Below are 22,566 nucleotides of genomic sequence, written 5' to 3' on the forward strand. Positions count from 1 at the left end.
AGCTTCACCTATTTATCATTGTAGTGAGATGAATACCTTGTGTTTTCATGAAAACATCTTCCAGAAAGGCGTCCAGTCTTGCTTTGAACAGTTCAAGAGATGGAAAATTTGCCGCTTCCCTGAGTAGTTAGTTAACCTTTGCACTACCCTTGCTAACCTATTTCCAGTGACATTTGCCAGCTCCAGAATTAGGAGATAGGGGCAGAGTTAAGGTTGCATTGAAGGGCTGGTGTGTAGTTTATTTTCTCATTTGCTGATTTTCAGAGGTTTTAACTTTCTCCATCATTCACATGCTGGAAGGGCATGAGGCAGCTCTGGCAATGAAAATGATCAGGGTGCCGGGGCACATGACTTATGAAGAGAGGCGGAGGGAATGGGTTATTTAGTCTGCAGAAGAGAAGAGTGAGGGGAGATTTGATAGCAGCCTTCCAACCCTAATTTTCTGTGATTCTAAGTTCTCTTTGTTCCTGTTTTTAAAGATATGTACTAAGTTTGCCCTTCTCCAGTCTTCTGGAACCTCATCCCTCCTCCAGACTACTTAGAGAAAATTGCTAATGGTTCTGAGATTACTTCAGCTAGTTTCTCAAGTATCCTAAGATGAATTTCATCAGGTCTTGCTGTCTTAAATACGTTCAATTTATCTAAATGTTCTTTAACCTATTCTTTCCCTATTTTGGCTTGCCTTCCTTCCCCTTCATCATTAATATTAATTGTGTCAAGTATCTAGTTACAATTTACTTTTTAGTAAAGACGGAAGAAAAACAGGCATTAAATATCTGAGCTTTCTCGATGTCATCAGACATTAGTTTTCATCCCCACTAAGACTTTCTCTAGCTCCTATATATTTATAGAACCTTTTCTTATTGTCCATCCCTGACTTGAGAGACTGAGTTCAAGCCCAATCTACAACAGCTACAAAATTATGTCTAGCCGGCCAGTGCAAGTGTGCGGATCCAGGCTGGGAGGATCTCTCCCAGAGGCAGTGTAGAAATACCCATCATGTGCTGCTTCCTATGCTTTGTGTTTTGCAAGGATGATCCCCACAGCTCCACTACTCTGAGACAGGCCATTCTGGAGGCAGTGCCCCTTGATGGCACTTCAGTGAGTGCAAATGACTGTAGATTCCTCATAAACACCTTCTCTTTTGGGGTGCAGCAGCCAGTAGGTATTAGCAGCAACACAAGACAACCTTTTCAGAACAAGATCGCATTGCTTAGGTAACGGGAACATCGGATTTACAGATCCCTTGGTTAGTTTGGTAAAGCAAAACTGAACTCTACGTTCATTTTGGCAGTCCTCTGCCCAACTTTTCCAAAGCCGCCTCGATTTCATCTCAATCTCTGTCTTCTTGTCTCACTTTTTTTGCCGTGGATAGCTGCACACTTAAAGCTCATCGGTTTGTATCGTAGTTCCTGTGTCCCAAATGCAGTTGTCTTGCCATGTTCTGCTTTCCTCGAACCCAATCTTTGAGACATCCATTGGCCAGTGTGCTTCATTCATATGTGGACAGTTCTTGATAGCGTGTCGATGGAAATGGAGACAGGCCTATGTTGCTCCAAGAGCAATAACGTCCCCATCCCAGAAAAGGAATTAACTCCTTCACACCCAATGACTAACGAAGCACATTGAGAGGGAAACTGACTCATGCATATTTTTCATCTAAAAAACTACTAAATAAAGTCCCCATGATCCAGAGGAAGACAAGGTCCAAGCAAAGGACTATGATAACGAATCATAAAATTACTGGTGCATGGGTAAAAGGACCTCATGATGTCAGCTAATCCATTCTCCAGCCCTGAGGCAGGACCAAGTATACATAGACCCTGGCTGTCAGGTATTCGTCTAACCCGTTCTTAAAATCCTCCAGTGACTGGGATTCTACAACCTCACCTGGTAACCTATTCCAGTATTTATCTATCCTCACAGTTGGAAAGTTTTTTCCTAATGTCCAACCTAAACATTTCTTGTTGCAGATAAACCCAGTTACTTCTTCTCCTACCCCAGTGAACATGGAGAACAATTCATCACCATCTTCTGTATAGCAGCCCTTAACACAGCTGTTATCTGGTCCACCAGTTGTCTTTTCTCAAGACTAAACATGACCAATTTTTTCAACCTTTCCTCAGAGGTCAGATTCAAGGAGTGTGAGGTAGTTCTGTGGAAGTTACTTCTGAATGCACACGAGCAGGTCATGATTGCCTTTAATCAAGGGTTAGAAAAGAATTTGCAATACTTGAGACAGGAGATGATGATAACCTGGACAAGAGTTTTAGCTGCGTGCATGGATAGGACAGGTTGTGTATTAGGAACATTATGCAGAAAGAAACTGCAGGATGTAAAAATAGGTTGCATTTGAGGATCTAGATAGAGGCCTGTGTTGAAGCACATGTTCAGCACACACACATGGATGACAGTAAGAATGGTGGTAGTGTCTGCAGTCAGGGGTGGCTCCAGGCATCAGCTAATGAAACAGGTGCTTGGGGCGGCCAATACCAACAGGTGGCTCTCCGGCCACTACAGGGACGGCACATCCAGGTCTTCAGCAGCAAATCGGCGGAGAGTCCCTCAGTCCATCTCAGAGTGAAGGATGCGCCACTGAATTTCCACCGAAGAGTGGAGTAGCGCAATCGCGTCACCCTTTTTATTTTTTGCTGCTCGGGGCGGCAGAAAACCTGGAGCTGGCCCTGTCTGCAGTGATACAGAAAAATGGAGGGGAATGGCTTGGGGGAATATTAAGAGCTGTGTTTTGGCCATTTTAGCTGTTGAGCTTGAGCTGATGGCTAGACGTCTATGAGGAGATTTCAGAGAGATGGGCTGAGATTTCAGCTTGAGGAAAAAGAGACTGGTCTGGAGTAGAGAGTTAGATCTGTGAGCTGTCAACAGAGAGAGGGTAACTGAATTTGTGCTTGTGGATGAGATTCCAAGAGATAAGGTACAGAGGAAGAAGAGAAGTGGACCAAGGACAGAGCCTGTGTAATCCCCACAGAAAGCTGGAGATGTTGGGGTGAGGAGGATTGTGCAAGGACGCACTGAGGGAGAGGTCAGAGAAGCAGGAGAGGATAAGGGAAGATCAGGTTTCAAGAAGAACATGGTCAAGGATGTCAAAAGGCAGCTGACAAGTCAAGGAGCTTGAGGATGGAGTACAGTTCTGAACTTTGCCTACGGAGATGTCATTAGAGACTTCAGCAAAAGCAGTGTCACTGAAGTGCTACAACCTCTGATGCCCTGAAACTTTCCCTTCCCACTCGCACCAGACCCTGCTGCTTCCTAGACCAACCACTCTCCAAGGCCATCACTCCCCTTGTCTCTCTAACCCCAGTGTTCCCCTCCCCTAGCTAACTCACATCACCTACCCAACTCTCCCTCAACACCACCACTACTGGGCCCTCCACTCCCTTTCCCCCTTTCCCAGTCCCCCACTCTCCCAGCTCAGACCATTACTAGTTCACGGGAGCTCTTCTCCCTAACCCTTCATCCTCCTCCTTCCACTTTACCCAACCATCCCTGATTCCCTCTATTCCTTGTCCTCCACACACCCCTCCCCTTCGTCCCGTCTGTTCTCAGTCCTCCTTATCTTGTCACCCCACAGACACCAGCTCCCCATCATCCTCTCCCCTCCTACTACTCTCTGCTCTCCCTTGGCTCAAGGACTACTGAATGAGACCTTCACACTCTCTTCTGTCCACAGATGGGTGCACCTAATTGTCACACCCTCCAGGCATTTGGAAAGTTATCATAGCAGACCACCAGCTTCATTAGATTTAGGGGTCGAATTACTATCTGTTTAAAGGCCAACTATTATAATCTCTCAAGAATTTATATGCTTACTCACATTGTCCTGAAATACACTGCTCACCATGTGGGTGCAGGACAAGATTAGTGGCCCAAAGATGGGATTAATTGCTCCAGAGCTTCCTGAGCTACAGCCCTTCTAACACAAGCTTTTGACAGAAAACACCTTGCTGTTATAACATTGCTTGCACACAACTGGGGCTTGAACTATGGTTCTGATTAGGGCTTTGGAGTGGAGCCCGGAGCTGGAGTGTGGAGCAACTCCAGAGCAATGGAGCTGCAGGTTTTTGCCTGGAGCTGGAGCACAGCTCCAAAGCCCTGGTTCTGATTATCCCCTAAATAATGTCAGTCATTTGGCATCTGTTTCAGCTGGTGTACGGCACCTGGGGAAGCAGGATTAAACAAGTTAGTAACTGTAGAGCTTGGAACTTCAGATCAGCAAAAGCCAAACTGGTTAAGAACATAAGAATGGCCACAGTGAGTCAAAACAGTGCTCCATCTATCCCAGTATCCTGTCTTCCAACAACAGCCAATGCCAGCATCTTGAGAAAGAAAAAACAGAAGGGGGTAATCCATCTTCTGTCTTCCAACCAGAGTACGTGGCAGTCAGAGGTTTAGGGATACCCAAAGTATGGGGTTGCATTTATGACCATCTTGACTAATAGCCACTGATGGTGCTGTTTTCCTTGTATTTATCAAATTCTGTTTTGAACCCACTTATAATTACAGCCTTCACAGCATTCCCTGGCAATGAGTTCCACAGGATGACTGTGCATTGTGTGAAAAAGTACTTACCTTTGTTTGTTATAAAACTGCTGCCTATTAATTTAATCACATAACCCCTAGTTCTTGTATTATGTGAAGGGGTAAATGACACTTCCGTATCCACTTTCTCCACACCATTCATAGTTTTATAGATCTCTATTATATCCCCCTTAGTTGTCTCTTTTCCAAGCTGAGCACTCCCAGTCTCTTTAATCTTTTAACCCTTATATGGAAGCTGTTCCCTAATAACTTTTTGTTGTCCTTCGCTGCACCTTTTTCATTTCTAACATATCTTTTTTGACATGAGGTGACCAGAACTGCATACAGTATTTAAGGTGTGGCATACCATGGATTTGTATAGTGGCATTATGATACTTTCTGTTATTACCTATTGCTTCCCTAACGGTTCCTAACATTCTGTTAGCTTTTTTAATTGCCGCTGTACATTGAGTGGATGTTTTCAGAGAACTATCCACAATGATTCCAAGCTTTCTTTCTTGTGTGGTAACAGCTAATTTAGACACCATCATTTTGAATCTATAGTTGGGATTGTGTTTTCTAATGTGCATTACTTTGCATTTATTAACACCAAATCTCACCTTCCATTTTGTTGCCCAGTCATTAAATGTTGTGAGATCCCTTTGTAACTCTTCATAGTCTGCTTTGGACGTAACTATCTTTGCTAATTTTGCCTTATCTGCAAAGTTTGCCACCTTTATGTTTTGTTCAACAACTTTATTAATGATCTGGATGATAGGACGGATTGCACCCTCAGCAAGTTTGTGGATGGCACTAAGCTGGAGGGAGAGATAGATACTCTGGAGGCTAGGGATAGGGTCCAGAGTGACCTAGAGAAATTGGAGGATTGGATTTAAAGAAATCTGATGAGGTTCAAGAAGGACAAATGCAGAGTCCTACACTTAGAGTGGAAGACTCCCATGCACCACTACAGGCTGGGGACTGGTTGGCTAAGCGGCAGTTCTGCAGAAAAGGACCTGGGGATTACAAGTGGATGAGAACCTGGATATGAGTCAACATGTTCCCTTGTTGCCAAGAAGGCTAATGGCATATTGGGTTGCATTAGTAGGAGCATTTCCAGCAGATGGAGGGAAGTGGTGAGTCACAGATGCATGGGCAGTGATTATTCCCCCTGTTCAGCATAGATGAGGCCACATCTGGAGTACTGCATCCAGTTTTGGGGCCCTCCCACTACAGAAAGGATATGGACAAATTGGAGGGCAATGAAAATTATTAGGGGGCTGGGGCACGTGACTTATGAGGAGAGGCTGAGGGAACTGGGGTTATTTAGTCTGCACAAGAGAAGAGTAAGGGGGATTTGACAACAGCCTTCAACTACTTGAAGGGGGGTTCCAGTGAGGAGAGAGCTGTGCTGTTCTCAGTGATGGCAGATGACAGAAGGAGCAATGGTCTCAAGTTACAGTGGGGGAGGTCTAGTTTGGATATTAGGAAAAACTGTTCCACTAGAAGGATGGTGAAGCACTGGAATGGGTTACCTAGGGAGGTGGTGGAATCTCCTTCCTTAGAGTTTTTTAAGGTCAGGCTTGCCAAAGCCCTGGCTGGGATGATTTAGCTGGGGTAGGTCCTGCTTTGAGCAGAGGGTTGGACTAGATGACCTCCTGAGGTCCCTTCCAACCCTCATATTCTATGATTACTTGGACAGGGTTTTCCGAGTGAGCCATAGGATTGCTTTCCACAATGACCACGGGACGGAAAAGAGGTTTCTGTCTAGTTGAGTTCTCCTTGAAATTATGTCAGGCTGCAGAGATATTACTGTATTATTGATTATATGCTGAAGTGCCTAGAGTTTTTATCATCATAATCATCATTCTTATTATTATTCTTTAATTAAAATTTAAAAAAAATAACTACAAGTTATGTCATTCTTGCTAGGTTGGAAGCGGCTATTTTGATGAGGAAGGGTTCCTATTGTTTCCAAAGAATATCTGACTTGTAATAATGAGGCCAAATCTGAATNTGTAATATTTACATCTTGAAGTTACTGAGATAATTCTTTACTTTTTCCTTTCTTTTATTAAAAGATTTCTTTTTAGAGAACCTGATTGATCTTTTTCTTGTTTCCCTTGTTTTATCCCAGGGGACTGGGATAACTCACCAGGACTGGTGGGGGGACGGGAGAGGGGAGAGAGAGAATCTCTCTCTGTTTTCCTTGAATCTGTTTGCCTCTTTGTGGAAGGGAAGGGACATGCTTCTCTGTATTGTGATTTAAAGAGGTTGGATCAGTATCTCTCAGGATAGCCCAGGGAGGGAAAGTCTGGGAGGGGGAAAGAAGGGGGAATGGTTTATTTCTCCTGATTTTAAGAATCCAAGGAGTTTGGGTTCTTGGGGTCCCCAGGGAAGGTTGGGGAGATCAGAGTGTACCAGGCACTGGAATTCCTGGTTGGTGGCAGGCTATCAGATCTAAGCTGGTAAGTAAGCTTAGAGGTTTCATGCAGGTACCCAAATTTTGGACGCTAAGGTTCAGATTTGGGAATCATACCTTATGACAAGGGGGTTGGACTAGATGACCTCCTGAGGTCTCTTCCAACCCTAATCTTCTATGATTCTAGCTCAAGGATCTGGAAGGGTTGGTGCTGATTAGAGAAAAGGGAGCATGGATTCTGTGTAATGGGTGCTTCAGGAAATAGGCGTGCTAGCAATGGGATGAACAAAGGGACACAGCTTTGGGAGGAATTCTTGGGAATCAGGACAAAGAAACCATTGAGACAGTGGGGTAATGGGGTAGAAATGGTTGGGGAGCAGAAAATTTGGTAGTGAGGAGGTCTATGGTCAATAGGAGGGGAGGAGAGAACACAAGGAGTGATTGCTCCTGGGGTCCCAGCCTAAGCGCCAACTTCCGCTCTGCCCAGTGGGTGCTCGACCCCCGCCCCAGCCCTGCCTCTTCCCACCCTTGCACTCCCTCACCCTGCTCCCACTCCATCCCTTCCCCAAAGTTTCCACCTCTTTCCCGCCCCCATTCCACCCTCTCCACCAAGTCCCCGCCCCTGCCCCACCTCTTCTCCACTTCCTCCCCTGAGCGTGCCACATCCCTGTTCCTCCCCCTCCCTCCTGGAAAGACCTGAGCACCACCAAACAGCTGTTAGGTGGTGGTGGTGGGAAAGCGCTGGGGAAGGAGCAGGGACACGGTGCGCTCAGCGGAGGGGGAGAAGGAGGCGAGGATGGGGGAGCTTGGCTGCTGGTGGGTGCGGAGCACCTGCTAATTTTTCCCATGGGTGCTCCAGCCTCGGACACCCACAGAGTCAGCACCTATGGGTCCCAGGAGGTGGGGAAGGGTGAGAGCGGTTAGAGGAAGGGTTTGAAGATCAGTGTGATTGACAGGGCTGGCTGCAGCTCTGTGTCCTTCCTTGTCTCTCTGAGTGTCACCCCCCTCAGCTGTCAGGCCTCGTGCCTTTCCCACTCCTACAGTATCTCTGGGCCTGTCTCTGTCAGTAAGAAGTAGTTCCAGGAGGATTTCCTCTCTGGCTTAAGTCTTCCCTTTCTGGGACATGCAGTTAGCTGTTCTGGGTTTTAGGAGCCCCTTTGATTATGAGTGTCTGGCTGTGTGTGTTCCCAGTAGACATGGGCAGAGTTAAATCCTTCATATGAAGTCTCCTGCACCTTTGAGCACCTGGGGAGCTGGCCCCAGGATTTAACTGCTTTAAAATGAGAAGGGGTTAAAATAACAGAACTTTTGTGTGTGACAAATTTCCCATGAATTCACCTGATCTCACTTGTCGTCTTTTTTCCTGGGCAGGGTTTCCCGTTTCCAAACCTGATATCTCCCAGCTGGAAAGAGGGGAAGAGCTATTATCCCCGGATCTCCAGGGCTTAGAGGAAAGAGAAATCCTGAGAGGCATCTACACAGGTGAATAATCATTAAATGAACTCAGTGCCAGAAGGAAACAGCTGGGATTCCCAAGAAAGATCTTGTGAGCTTTCTTGATTCAGGCTTGTCTGCAGCAAGTGTCATATCCTCAGGGCAGATATTGCTCATGACTTCCTATCTATCCTGTCTATCTCCTGTCAGTAGCTTCCTCCCTGATCTTCCTTCTCCCTGAGTGTTTAGATGGGACTGGATGTAGAATTGATCCCCTCCTCTCTTCCCTTTGGGGAAGAGTTTGGGGAAATTCAATCCCTCGTTCTTTTCATCTCCAGCTGTTCTTTTCATTTGTTCTCCCCTTTTCCATTCCTATTTCTGATTGTTTTTCTCTGTCCCAGCAGGTGCTGGGATGGTGAGTGAGACCTTGGAGGAGAAGCCTCAGCAGGAAGATGATGAGCAAGTCAAACCACATGGGACATTATTGCAAAGATGCAAAGGGAATATGTCCAGGAATTGTGAGCAGAGTCAGCACAGGCCAGAGAAGTGGCAGGAAACCCAGCCAACACAGAAAGCTGGTAAATCTGTTAATTGTTGGGGAACTCACAAAGGCCTCAAGGAAACCACGTCCCAGCAGAGAATCCCCATGGGAGAGAGAAATAACATGTGTGTTGAGTGTGGGGAAAAAGTTCAGTAGGCCCTCACTGCTTCTTAGCCATCAGAGGATCCACACAGGGGAGAAACCCTACGAATGCTGTAAGTGTGGGAAGACCTTTGCTCGGAGCTCACACCTTATTAGGCATCACAGAATCCACACGCAGGAGAAACCCTATGAATGCTGTGAGTGTGGGAAAACATTCGCTGAGTGCTCATCCCTTATTCAGCATCAGAGAATCCATACAGGGGAGAAACCCTATAAATGCCGTGAGTGCGTGAAAACCTTCACTCGGAGCTCGCACCTTATTAGGCATCACAGAATCCACACAGGGGAGAAACCCTATGAGTGTTGTGAGTGCGGGAAAACCTTCACTCAGGACTCATCCCTTATTAAACATCAGAGAATCCACACAGGGGAGAAACCTTATGAATGTTGTGAGTGTGGGGAATTCTTCTGTCAGAGCTCAGCCCTTATTACTCCTGAGGGTATTCTTCACCAAAAAATTAAAAAATCTGTGCCAAAAATTAAAAATTCTACACACAATATTTTAAAATTCTGCAGTAATAAATAAATAAATGCAGAGGTCCAGCCTGGCAGTAGGGAGCACAGGCCACTGGCTTAATCAGATGGGAGATCACCCTGCAGCCTCTCTACCCTCCACCCCGGGACACGGAATCAGTGGTGAGGCTGCACCCAACCCTGACACGGCACAAGGCCAGCCCCAGAAACACAAGCACAAGGCCTGCCAGGCGCACCAGGTTTGGGGCAGGCAGGCTCAACCATGGAGGAACCAAGTGTGGAGGGACTCAGTGTGGAGGTATCCAGGTGTGGGGTGAGAGGATTCTGCATGGGACAATTCTAGGTGCAGGAAGCTCAGTGGGGGTTGTAGATGTGGAGGGTATCTAGATCCACAGAGACTTGTTGGGGGATTCCGGGTGCAGGGGTAATGAGACTCTGCAAGTACTTCTAGATGAAGGTGGTTGTGGCTCAGCAGAGGAGTCTGGGTGCTGCGGGAGTGGAACTTGGTGGGGGTCTGGGTGCAGTTAGTTGGGTCAGTGGCATGGGTGTGGATGTGGGGTGTGGATGTGGGCAGGTGGTGCAGGAGGGTGGAGGTTTGAGTGCAAGGAGCTCAGTGGGGGGTCGTCTGGGTGTAGGGGTTGGGATCTGGAGGCAGTGGGGGTCCAGATGCAGGGATTGAGGTTCAGTGGGATGAGATTTGGGTATGGAGGGCTAGGGGGGTTCTGGGTGTAGAGGGTGAGGCTTGGTGGGGGTGTCTGGGTATGAGAGGTCCAGATGCATGTAAGTTTGGTGTACAGTGACCCCTCCCCCCACAGCTGAGGAGTGATGGGGGGAGGATGCTGAGTTTCCTGCAGTTTCTGGGGGTGGGTCTGACACAGTCCCAGCCACTCCTTGCAGTCCCAGCCACATCCTCTCCTGCCTTCATCCCAGCCGGGACTAGCAGCTGATCCCAGCTCAGGGTAGGAACCATTGGTTGGGGTGTCCCTAGCCCTGTGGTGATTATCTCTCTGGCAGAGATTTACCTCTCTGCCTAGCTGCTCCGGGAGCTTGAAATGATGTACCTGCGCAGCTAGGGGGTAGTGATTGACTGCTCTTGCAGCTTCCCTGTCAGAAAGTCATTTTTCTATGGGGAAGCAAAGAAATCGGGGGGCATGAATTCTGCGCACGCTCAGTGGCACAGAATTTCCCCAGAATAGCCCTTATTTATCACTAAGGAAGCTGCAAGAAAAGATAAGGACTGAGAAAAGATTTTGTTTTCCTTTTGCTGATGCCCACATGGTGAGCTTAAGGCAGCATTTGTGTAACTGTTTTCTTTTACTTCCGACAGCTGAATTGTGTGCTTTTCCCTTGTGCATCTCAGCCTCACTTGGAGTGAATAACAGTCTTTTTCATCAGCTTCTTTGTCCTATGTCATGGAAGCGCGTGTCCCTCCAACAGGAATGTCAATCAACTCTGGGTGGGGGAACCAGGAGTGAATGCAGCTAGGTACACAGATGTTAAATCTATCTGGGTCTTGATTCCACTAGGATTTCCCATGGAGTTAGCTAACTTGTATTAGCTATCCTGATGTAAAACTATAACTATTTTTAAAATGAAAGAAAATAGCCTATATATAGTGGGCAGGTTAATTTAGCAGATTTCCTCAAGACCTGACATGACCTCAGTCACTGTTGTGTAGTCCAAATGAATTTGGGGCATCACAATTAAGCTTTTCTTCCCACTGCAAAGCAATTGTTAGTCACCAGGATCCCCCTCGGGGCAGAAGGGGCAGACACCCACAAAACACATCTCTTCCTGCCTTTTGCATTCTCCACACCTGAGAAGACAAAATGACACAACTGTTTAACTTTGATGGAGAGGTCCCGCCCTAAGGAGTTGGGTCAGTAAGACTACTGAAGCATGTGTTTAGAAAAATTTGCTTTGATACTAAGATAATTTCTTAAGTTTGTGTTAGTAAGCATTTTATCTTTATTTTTCTTGTAGCCAAATATGATTGTTATGCCTCATTATCTGTACACATATAAAATCTTTTTGTAGTTGATAAACTGTATGTAACTCTATATAAGCCAGTGTGTTTAAACTGATGTTTCTGAGTTACTATTTGAAATAATCTTACATATCATTATTTTAAAGGTTTATTGGACTTCAGATATTGTGTACTATCCAGGAGACGGTATCAGAGGGGGTAACCGTGTTAGTCTGGATCTGTAAAAAGCAACAGAGAGTCCTGTGGCACCTTTAAGAATAACAGATGTATTGGAGCATAAGCTTTCATGGGTGAATACTCACTTCGTCAGATGCGTCTGATGAAGTGAGTATTCACCCACGAAAGCTTATGCTCCAATACATTTGTTAGTCTTAAAGGTGCCACAGGACTCTCTGTTGCTGTAGGAGGAACATTTGGAAATCTGGGATTGGGGTGTATTGGGGAGTACCCTGTTAGTGCTACCACAGGGCTGGGAGGACGAGTGTAAACCCAAGTGTGGATGCAGGCTGCCAGTTACAGGACTCGGGTAGTGTCTTGCACGCTGGAAGGATTTGTGAGTGGCCCAGTGGAAGGCTACTTCAGCAAGCATTGTAAGGCACCCAGGATTAGGCATGGGTAATACAGGCTACTCATTAGACTTCTGAAGGCATCTTCTAGTAATCCTGAATTGCTGTCCTAATAGGGGATGTGGAGGAAATGAAGTGGTTTTTGTGAGTCGCCCCTTCAGCAGGAAACTTCGAGATGTTGTGTGTAAATATAATCAGTCGTTGAAGCTGAGAGAGCTGCAGAAAATAATAACTATTTTTGTTTAGAACCTCATCGCAGGTAGCTAACGAGACTGGGACTAGGCTTATTGCCACTGAGCCCACCTTGTGAATGCTCTGGGAATAGGACTGAGAAGCTCCCATGACTGCATATTATCATCGGCAATAAGATAGTCTACATTCAGGGATATGGCCCCTGTGCTCTGCGCCCCTCTCTCATTGGACACAGGAAATCTCCACAAGAGAGTTTGGAGCACCCTCATCCCTTTTCTTCACAGTGGCTCTGGCTCGTAGCTCTTCAAGCAGGGATGTTCTCCGGCCCCGTACCTCCGACAAACCAGGCAGCTCTTCCCAACTTCCCAGATGATCTTCTGCCGTCTTGCTTCTCGTTGTTTCGTCATGCAGGGTAAGGTGGCTGGAAATGGCAGAGAACTAAACGTGCCTCAAGAAGTGGGGACCTCTTTACCAGAGAACAGGACTCTTTCTGTGGTGACAGGAAGTTCATTTAGGCCAGGGACAGAGAGGAATCAGGGTGGGGGAAGCTGACATTGTCAGAGGAGCCTGTTTCATCAAATCGTGCGCCTGAGCAAATCCTCATCTCCAAGCCCAACATCTTCTCTCCTTTCTTCCCACAAGGTCTAGAAAGGAATGGTGCCTCGGATTACCTAAACCAGCCTTTAGGCGGTCTTCTGGGCAGTAAGGCAGACTGACAATTTCTTCAGAGCAGCCTTTTGCACCTTAAGGTCATCTTTACCTGCACAGTCTGACCTAACGCCTGCATGTGGGGCCTCCACTGGCGGCTGTTTCCACACTGCAGGCTGCAGAATGAGCGTGATTACCTGTCGCTCAGGCACTGTATCCGCCAGGCAAAACCTGAGGGCAGGTCAGACATCCTATCAACAACCCTTCTTCCTTCCTTGGTCTGGGCGGCCTTTCTCCTCTGGTTGCCAGCAGTGTCAGTGCTCTCATGGCTGCCTCCTAGAAGAGGCAGGACGGAAGGGCTTAGCAAATCCACTGCAAGTGGCCGTCCAGCTGCTGGATTTCAGGGCCACCTTTGCCCTGCAGAGACAACTCAAGGGATTCTTGGCTTTCAGATTTTTTTTCAGGTGTCAAACTGAGGAGGCAAGAGTCTACGAGGAAGGTGAAAGGAGGGATCAGTTTTGCAGGACAAAACACCAAGACCCTCTGGGTGAATGCCAGGAGTGCAGCCAGACCGCAGCTCCTGACCGCAGCCTAAAAAGTTCAACATATCAAAATTCCCTCAACTACTCCGCAACCTCCAACTCCCGTGCGTTTTTCCCCAGGTCACACATGAACAGGACCCCCATAAAAGTAAGACTGTCCCAAATCCAGTTCCGACCCCCACATACGTACCCCCAAACCCAAGCAGACTCATGATCCCTAACTTCAGCCATTCCTCCAACCCCAGACCCCAGCTCTGAACCACCAGATAAACACCCATCCCAAGCTGTGACCATCCCCTCACACTCAGGGCATAGCCTGGGCTGCACGATCTGCACCACAGCTAAGCCCTGATCTCCTCTTTCAGCTCCCTGGGCCCAGCTGCTCCCTGGGCCCAGCCACTCCCTGACTCAGTTTCACCAACCCTGCAGCAGAGGCTGCTCCTCTCTGTACTGCCTGGGATACTTGCCCAGCCTTGGGCAGCCCCCTCTCAGGTCTGTGGTGGAGTTCAGGGACCCAGGGCAGAGGGCAAACCAGGCAGATAGACCCCTGCTTCTCCCATCAGGACAGTGTCCATCTTGACCATGCCTTCAGCCCACATTTCCTCTCTATACAGGAGCCAGCCACTCCCCATGCTACCCCTGGTCCCACTGCACTGCCCTGCTGCCGGCCATGCTGGAGCAGCCTCCACACTGGGCTCCCAGCCTCAGACATAACTCCTTCTGTTGCTAACTCTTTTGCTAAAACATAGTGCTCTGCTGGGGAGAGCAATACACTTTCTTACAGAAGACCAGGAGCATCTATTTTAGCAGTCAAGCACTGTCTTTATTACACAATAATTAGTAATGCATTTGCACAAATTAAGTGCATCAACTGAAAAAGTATCCAAACCAGGTATATTTGTGCTAAAGAACTGGAAAAATCAGACCAGAAGCATAGCTTGTGTTATAGAAGACTTGGTCCCTATTATACTGTAGACAAACTAAGTTATCTGTGTGTTAAATGTGGATTATTAAAAAGAAGATAAATGTAAAACAAACAAGCATTTATGTTAACCAAATCAGCTGTTTAAGGGTGCATCCCACAGACCAAAGACACCAGAAGAGATCAGTTTCAGAGTGGTAGCCGTGTTAGTCTGTATCAGCAAAAACAATGAGGAGTCCTTGTGGCACCTTAGAGACTAACACATTTATATGGGCATAAGCTTTCGTGGGCTAGAACCCACTTCATCAGATGCATGGAGTGGAAAATACAGGAGCAGGTATAAACACATGAAAAGATGGGAGTTGCCTTACCAAGTGTGAGGTCAGTCTAATGAGACAATTCAATTAACAGTAGAATACCAAGGGGGGAAAAATAACTTTTGTAGTGGTAATGAGAATGGCCCATATCAAAACCAGTTGACAGAAGTGTCCGTGCCAGCCACCTAACGAGAGAATGAGCCGGATCCCTCCCCTGATTCCGAATCTGCCTGGACATATCTTGATCTGTGAGTGTATGTAAAGTTTTTATTAATACCTCAGTCATACTCTAATGCCCTAGTTCTTTTTAGGACTTTCACTTGTGACTAGGGTGGCCGTTTGCAAATTAATTCCGTTTCTGGCAGTTCAATGTTGCGTTGTTAGAGTTTTGTTGAAGACTTTCAATAGTAGTAGATGAAGATGTATGGTGACACTCTTCTAGCCTCAGAGGTCGGGAAGATAATGTGATGGTCCAGGCGGAGAACTGAGATGTCGCTATCTCCAGTGTGTTTATGAGATTGTTAATATAATTCCCCAGGTGTCGAGATTTCGTGCCTGAGTCTCGCATAATATATATCTCTTCTCTCTGACTTTACGTAACTATCTGGTTTGGCCCACAATTCTCTCGGACAGGAGTGGGCCATATTGATGGCACCTAGTGATGGCACTACTTTCTCTCTCTCAAGTTGGCATGCGTGAATAATAGCCCCACTTACTCAGCTTTAGGCCAGGGAGTAGTTGGGACTACTGTCGATTATAGATATTCATTGAGGGGTTTTCGCCTTGCAATTAGATATCTCTGACTAGGAGTATATGTACAGCCAAGGGTCTTAGTGTCGCAGCCCGTGTTTGGTTCCTTGTATGATTGGTGCTCCTCATTGTTGTGTGGTGATGTAGTTCTGCTGTGTGTTGCAGTTGCTCTAATTTGACATTGAGGTTTTGATGGTGGCCTGTGCTGTTAGAGTGAGGCCTTGTGCCTGCGTTCTCAGCCAGGGACTCCTGAGAGTGAGGGATCGTCTTGCACTCACGAGTGTGTGTAGCTTCTGTGATTCTGATGCGCGTGATGTGTGGGATATTTAGATTGGGGTTGATCAGGTGATGCTAGGTGGGTGCCTGCGTGACTTTACTATTCCTCGTTGTCTTCGATTGTCCTGCTAGTAGGGTTGGACTTTGCTTGCTGGGTTAGCCTTCTGGCTTCTGTAATCTTCTTCACGTTTCACCAGGTGAGTACTGACAGTTTTTAAGAACATCGTTGATAGATGATTGTAGGTGTTTCCTCTGTCTGTAGGTGATCGGGAGCAAATGAGGGTTGTATCTTGGAGAAGCTTTAGGCCTTGTCCCATGGGTCTGGATGGCAAAAGCTGGCTCGCAAGATAGTTATCCAGGGGCCTAATGTTTAGTGGATCCTGCTACTAAAGGAGGTATATACTTGGTATTTAGCGAGCCATGGTGTTATACTGTGCACCACACATCCACTTCAATTGACGCCTCCTGTTGCTTGGAATCCAAAATTAGGACAGGGTATCTTTCCTGTACAACTGGTCCAGGATAGAGAAGAGTTTATACAGGATGAGAGAGTCGAGGAAATTGTTGAAAATCCTGGTGGAATACCTCAAGAAGGCCCTCGCTTCCCAGAGCTTCCATATTGACTCGAGATGTCATACGTGGTAGCGACAAGGTAGACAGGTACAGGCGGGCATTAGTGGCATATGAAGAGCCCTGGGAAAGTCACTTTGGATTCTTCAAAGGTCAGCCATGAAAATATGTGGCATTACTGTGGGGCCTGTGGTGACAGGATTAAGGCAAGGTTACCCACTCTATGGCCTCCCTATGTGTCCTCGCGCTTAATTCAAAAAGAGGTATACTATTGTCTTGCGAAGACTACAGCTGGAAGAATGAGCATTACTCCATTAGTCTACGAAGTAGAATTGGTGAGAAGAGAATTCCAAAGGGCTCAAGAACCTGCACCACTGAAGTGTTTGGAGCCAGAGAAGTCGTAGGAATTAGCAGCGCTCATCTTGGATGGATGGTGTGGGATTCCTCTACTGGGGCCTTTTCTTTTAAGATCTGCTCATTACCTATGCTGATGAGACCATGTTGATTAGTTGGAGCACTTCGATGACCACGAACGAACGCCATGAATCCCCTCACACGGCAAGGTTAAATGCAAAAAGAGACGAAAATTCTCGGTTAATATCTTAACTATAGCACAGACTGGTTCTAACTTAGCACCTCAGACTCTATCTCACCACAAAATTAGTACAGTACCTAGTATGAAGGTATAGGAACCAAGGTTAGATAATTGCACTCACTTGTGAGCTGGCTACCGTTCTGCAAAACTAGCCATTATAAACTGCTCACTTCATTATGACTAACACGTCATGATACACGCGCAGCGGAACTGATGTGTCTTCATGTTCGATGCCTTCTTTATTTAATGTCTCCTAGAAAGCACTTAGATGTAGAATGAAAAGATATCGCTCACCTTGTAGGTCATTTTCAAAGTTAGTCACACAACTCAATGCAAATGTCTAGTGGTGCTCTCAGCTTGCTTGTTTGCAACCTACTTTATATCAATGTTAGTATTGTGATTTCGGCTCTGCTATACTGCTTTTAACCAAACACAAGTTAAAAGTTAACCACTCAAATAGCAGCAAAAACAAGTAGGCACACGGCAAGGTAAACATAAACAATTTCGAGTGTTTAAAACAGTAATGCTTGTCGCACAGTTTATTATATGGTGAAGTTTCCGTTTCTAGATGTCATGCCGATCTCAAAACCCATTCTGTCCTCAATTTTCCACTGGGTACTTCTCTGTCTCGGAACATTCATGATAATCATATCATAAGGGTCGTGATTTTCCGTTTTTTAATCAGCTCAGCTCGCAGCGTGCCCTCTTCCGTGTGCCTTGGTATATCAACCCAGCACTACATTACGCCGTGTAAGCTAACCAACCCAATTCTCGCACAGATGGATACTTATGTCAAATCTATGATCGACACCACAGATATTCCACGCTGTCTCTGGAGTGGTGAGACCCCAGCGCGCTCTACTTCTACCACTTTTCTTTTCATATTTCTCTGGTGATGTCAGCTAACTATCTAGGACATAACACTTTGAAGCTTCGAGTGATCATGGCAAAACAGTTCTTCAGTCTCTAGTCTCCGTGTCGCGTGGTTATTCATCATTAATATCATGGTCGCGGCGTGTTATCAGCATAAATTGAGGTTAGTGCGTATTGTCAGAGATTATCTGAAGCAAGTCTACGGGAAACAACAGGGATCTAAGTCAACCACTGATGCTTCACAGAGCAATGCGCAACCTAAAGGGCATCGCCACCATGCGCTTGAATATGCCAAGAACGTTGTTGACTTTGCAATCCAGGTGTGGCCACAATAATTCAGGAATTCCCAATTGAACAGAGAAGCTAGCAGCTCCTGTCCAGGAAAGCGCTTACCAAAAGGTAACAAAAAGAGTAAGGTAAACCTTATAACCATGGATGGAAAGTGCTGCTGTAGTAACTAATCAACAAGAAAATTTAAATGAAGGCCTATTTGTGATACTTGCTACTCCAAATGTTTTGTTTTACTCCTTATATTACACAGCACGTCGGGACACACTGTTAAATAGTGCCGTTATCCCAGTTTTTAGAACAACCTATTAAAGTATATCTCCTCAATCAACATTCCCAGACTTAACATTCCTCAGGTCACCGCAAGGCACTAAAAGCAATTGAAAGTAAGAGGCTGCGCGATATTAGGACCATGCACGTTTGTTAACAGTAAATCTGGCCACAGTACCTCTGGTCTTCTGGGTGATTCAGCTGAGGCTTGTTGGTGCCAGTCCTCGCCATGGAGTTCAGTGCAGCATGCAGAGAGACACACATCAGACAACAATTGAAACTCCCAGCATTCCCCTGAGTCTCTCTCAATTATAACTCATACTTTATGGTGAAGGGACAATTATGATCTTCTAGTCTGAACCTCCTGCACACAAAGCACAGAATTTCACCCACCCCACTCCTGTAACAAACCCCTGAAACCTAGTTTGAGCTAGTTGAAGTCCTAAACTTGTGGTAAAGACTTCAGGTGCAGAGGAATTCCTCCAGCAAGTGATCTGTGCCCCATGCTGCAGAGGAAGGTGAAAAAAAACCCAGGCCTCTGCCATCTTCCTGAGGAAAAATTTCTTCCTGACCCCAAATACTGGCGATCAGCTAAACCTAAGATGTGTGCAAGCCTCACCAGCAGACACCCAGGGAAGAATTCTCTTGTAGTAAACTCAGATCCCACCCCATTCTAAACATCCCATCACAGGCCATTGGGACATATTTACTGCTAATAGGTCAAAGCTCAATAATTGGCCAGAATTAGGCTTTCCCTCATACCGTCCCTTCCATAAACTTATCAAGCCTTAGTCTTGAAGCCAGATATGTCTTTTGGCCCCACTACTCCCTTGTGACGTGTTCCAGAACTTTCACTCCTCTGATGGTTAGGAAACCTTATCTAATTTCAGAGTCTAACTTTCCGGCGGATAGTCAGGTTTATATGCATTTGTTCTTGTTCCACATTTGGTACTGAGCTTAAATAATTCCTCTCCCTCCCTGGTATTTATCCCTCTGATATATTTATAGAGGAGCATCGCTATCTCCCTTAAACAAGCCAAGCTCTTTGAGTCTCCTTTCATAAGACAGGTTTTCCATTTCTCGAATCATCATAGTAGCCCTTCTTTGTACCTGTTCCAGTTTGAATTCATCCTTCTTAAACATGGGAGACCAGAACTGCACACAGTATTCCAGATGAGGTCTCACCAGTGCCTTGTATAACGGTACTAACACCTCCTTATCACTACTGGAAATTCCTCACCTGATGCATCCCGAAACAGTATTAGCTTTTTTCACAGACATATCACATTGGTGGCTCATAGTTATCCTGTGATCAACCAATACGCTCAGGTCCTTCTCCTCCTGTTATTTCCAACTGATGCGTCCCTAGTTTATAACAAAAATTCTTGTTATGAATCCCAAAATGCATGACCTTGCACTTTTCACTGTTAAATTTCATCCTATTACTATTACGGCAGTTTACAAGGTCATCCAGATCTTCCTGTAGGATATCCTGGTCCCTTTCTATATTGGAAATACCTCCCAGCTTTGTGTCATGCACAAATTTTATTAGCACATTCCCACTTTTTGTGCCAAGGTCAGTAGCAAAAAGATTAAATAAGATTGGTCCCAAAACCAGTCCCTGAGAAACTTCACTAGTAACCTCCTTCCAGCCTGACAGTTCACCTTTCAGTATGACCTGTTGTAGTCTCCCCTTTAACCAGTTCCTTATCCACCTTTAAATTTTCATATTGATCCCCATCTTTTCCAATTTAGCTAATAATTCCCCCTGTGGAACTGTGTCAAATGCCTTACTGAAATCAAGGTAAATTAGATCCACGGTGTTTCCTTTGTCTAAAAGATCTGTTACCTTCTCAAAGAAGGAGATTAGGTTGGTTTGGCATGATCTACCTTTTGTAAAACCATGTTGTATTTTGTCCCAATTACCATTGACCTCAATGTCCTTAACTACTTTCTCCTTCAAATTTTTTTCCAAGACCTTGTATACTACAGATGTCAAACTAACAGTCCTGTAGTTACCTGGATCACCTTTTTCCCCCTTTCTTAAAAATAGGAACTATGTTGGCAATTCTCCAGTCATATGGTACAAACCCTGAGTTTGCAGATTCATTAAAAATTCTTGCTAATGGGCTTTAAATTTCATGTGCCAGTTCCTTTAATAATCTTGGATGAAGATTATCTGGGCCCCCCTGATTTAGTCCCATTAAACTGTTCCAGTTTGGCTTCTACCTCGGATGTGGTAATATCTACCTTCATATCCTCATTCCCATTTGTCATACTACCATTATTCCTAAGCTCCTCATTAGCTTCATTAAGACCGAGGCAAAGTATTGGTTTAGATATTGGGCCATGCCTAGATTATCCTTAACCTCCACTCCATCCTCAGTGTTTAGCGGTCCCACTTCTTCTTGCTTTGTTTTCTTCTTATTTATATGGCTATAGAACCTTTTACAATTGGTTTTAATTCCCTTTGCAAGGTCCAACTCTACATGGTTTTTGGACTTTCTCACTTTATCCCTACATGTTCTGACCTCAATAAGGTAGATTTTCTTGCTAATCCCTCCCAACTTCCACTCCTTGTAGGCTTTCTGCATTTTCTTAATCACCTCTCTGAGATGCTTGCTTGTCCAGCTTGGTCTACAATTCCTGCCTATGAATTTTTTCCCCTTTCTTCGGATGCAGGTTTCTGATAGTTTCTGCAACTTTGACTTGAAGTAATTCCAGGCTTCCTCCACCTTTAGATCCCCAAGTCCTTCAGTCCAATCCACTTCCCTAACTAATTTCCTTAATTTTTAAAGTGAGCCCTTTTGAAATCAAAAACCCTAGTCCCAGATCTATTTTTGTTTATCCTTCCATCTAGTTTAAACTGAATTAGCTCATGATCGCTCGAACCAAGGTTGTGCCCTACAACCATTTCTTCTATGAGGTCCTCACTACTCACCAAAACCAAATCTAAAATGGTGTCCCCTCTTGTTGGTTCAGCAACTACTTGGTGAAGGAATCCATCCGCTATCGCATCTAGGAAAAGCTGAGCCCTCTTAATATTACTACTAGCATTTGTCCTCCAGTCTGTATCTGGGAAGTTAAAGTCCCCCATGATCACACAATCCCCATTAGTTTTTACTTCATTAAAAACAGTAAAAAGGTCTCTATCCATATCCAGATCAGATCCCGGTGCTCTGTAGCACACCCCAAGCACTGTCTCAGGGGAGGCTCTAGCAGCTTTCTTCCCCCAATGTGATTTTTCCCAGATAGACTCTGTCTTATCCATTCCATCACTTCTTATTTCTTTATAGTTTACCTCAACACTGATACACAATGCTACTCCACCACCTTTGCCTTTATTTCTGTCTTTCCTAAACAGCACATACCCTTCAATACCTGTACTCCAGTCATGACTACTATTCCACCATGTTTCTGTGCTATGAGGAAAACAGTCTTCTTCTACAGCTTCATCTTCCCCTGAATCGTGGTCGCCTTCTAATACGTGTGTGCAACCCAGGCACCGCCCAAGTCATCTCGGCTCGTTATGTGCTGGGTCATATGTGGGTTGTGTAATTTCCGTGGTTGATAGTGTTTGTCTCGTGCTTGAGAGTGTGTGATATGCTTCCTCTCTATTGGTATCTCGACTGGTTTTTGAAGGGCCGTGCTTTCCTTCCGTCCTATAGCAAAGAGCCTGTCGCAGCTCTACGCTCTTCTCCTTCATGCTAAGTTTGCTGCTAGTCTAGTTTGTATATTTTCGATTTCTTTCCTTTTCTATAACAACGTCTCTCTTGTAACCTTGCTGAATTTTCTGTGTTCTGGAAGTCGGGCTATGAGGAAAACAGTCTTCTTCTACAGCTTCATCTTCCCCTGAATCGTGGTCGCCTTCTAATACGTGTGTGCAACCCAGGCACCGCCCAAGTCATCTCGGCTCGTTATGTGCTGGGTCATATGTGGGTTGTGTAATTTCCGTGGTTGATAGTGTTTGTCTCGTGCTTGAGAGTGTGTGATATGCTTCCTCTCTATTGGTATCTCGACTGGTTTTTGAAGGGCCGTGCTTTCCTTCCGTCCTATAGCAAAGAGCCTGTCGCAGCTCTACGCTCTTCTCCTTCATGCTAAGTTTGCTGCTAGTCTAGTTTGTATATTTTCGATTTCTTTCCTTTTCTATAACAACGTCTCTCTTGTAACCTTGCTGAATTTTCTGTGTTCTGGAAGTCGG

At 45.6% G+C, this 22,566-nt stretch overlaps 1 protein-coding gene across 1 annotated transcript in view; it reads left to right on the top strand.

Annotated features, from left to right (window-relative positions):
• Nucleotides 1-22,566, top strand: part of LOC116831737 (uncharacterized) — a 41,858-nt gene that overhangs the window by 2,510 nt on the left and 16,782 nt on the right. The window contains 3 exon segments of the mRNA XM_075070504.1: nt 8,330-8,440; nt 8,794-9,071; nt 9,073-9,535. Of these exon segments, the coding sequence (XP_074926605.1) occupies nt 8,330-8,440; nt 8,794-9,071; nt 9,073-9,535 (852 nt within the window).

This window comes from Chelonoidis abingdonii, chromosome 11, assembly GCF_003597395.2.
Source record: "Chelonoidis abingdonii isolate Lonesome George chromosome 11, CheloAbing_2.0, whole genome shotgun sequence".
Lineage (NCBI taxonomy): Eukaryota > Metazoa > Chordata > Testudines > Testudinidae > Chelonoidis > Chelonoidis abingdonii.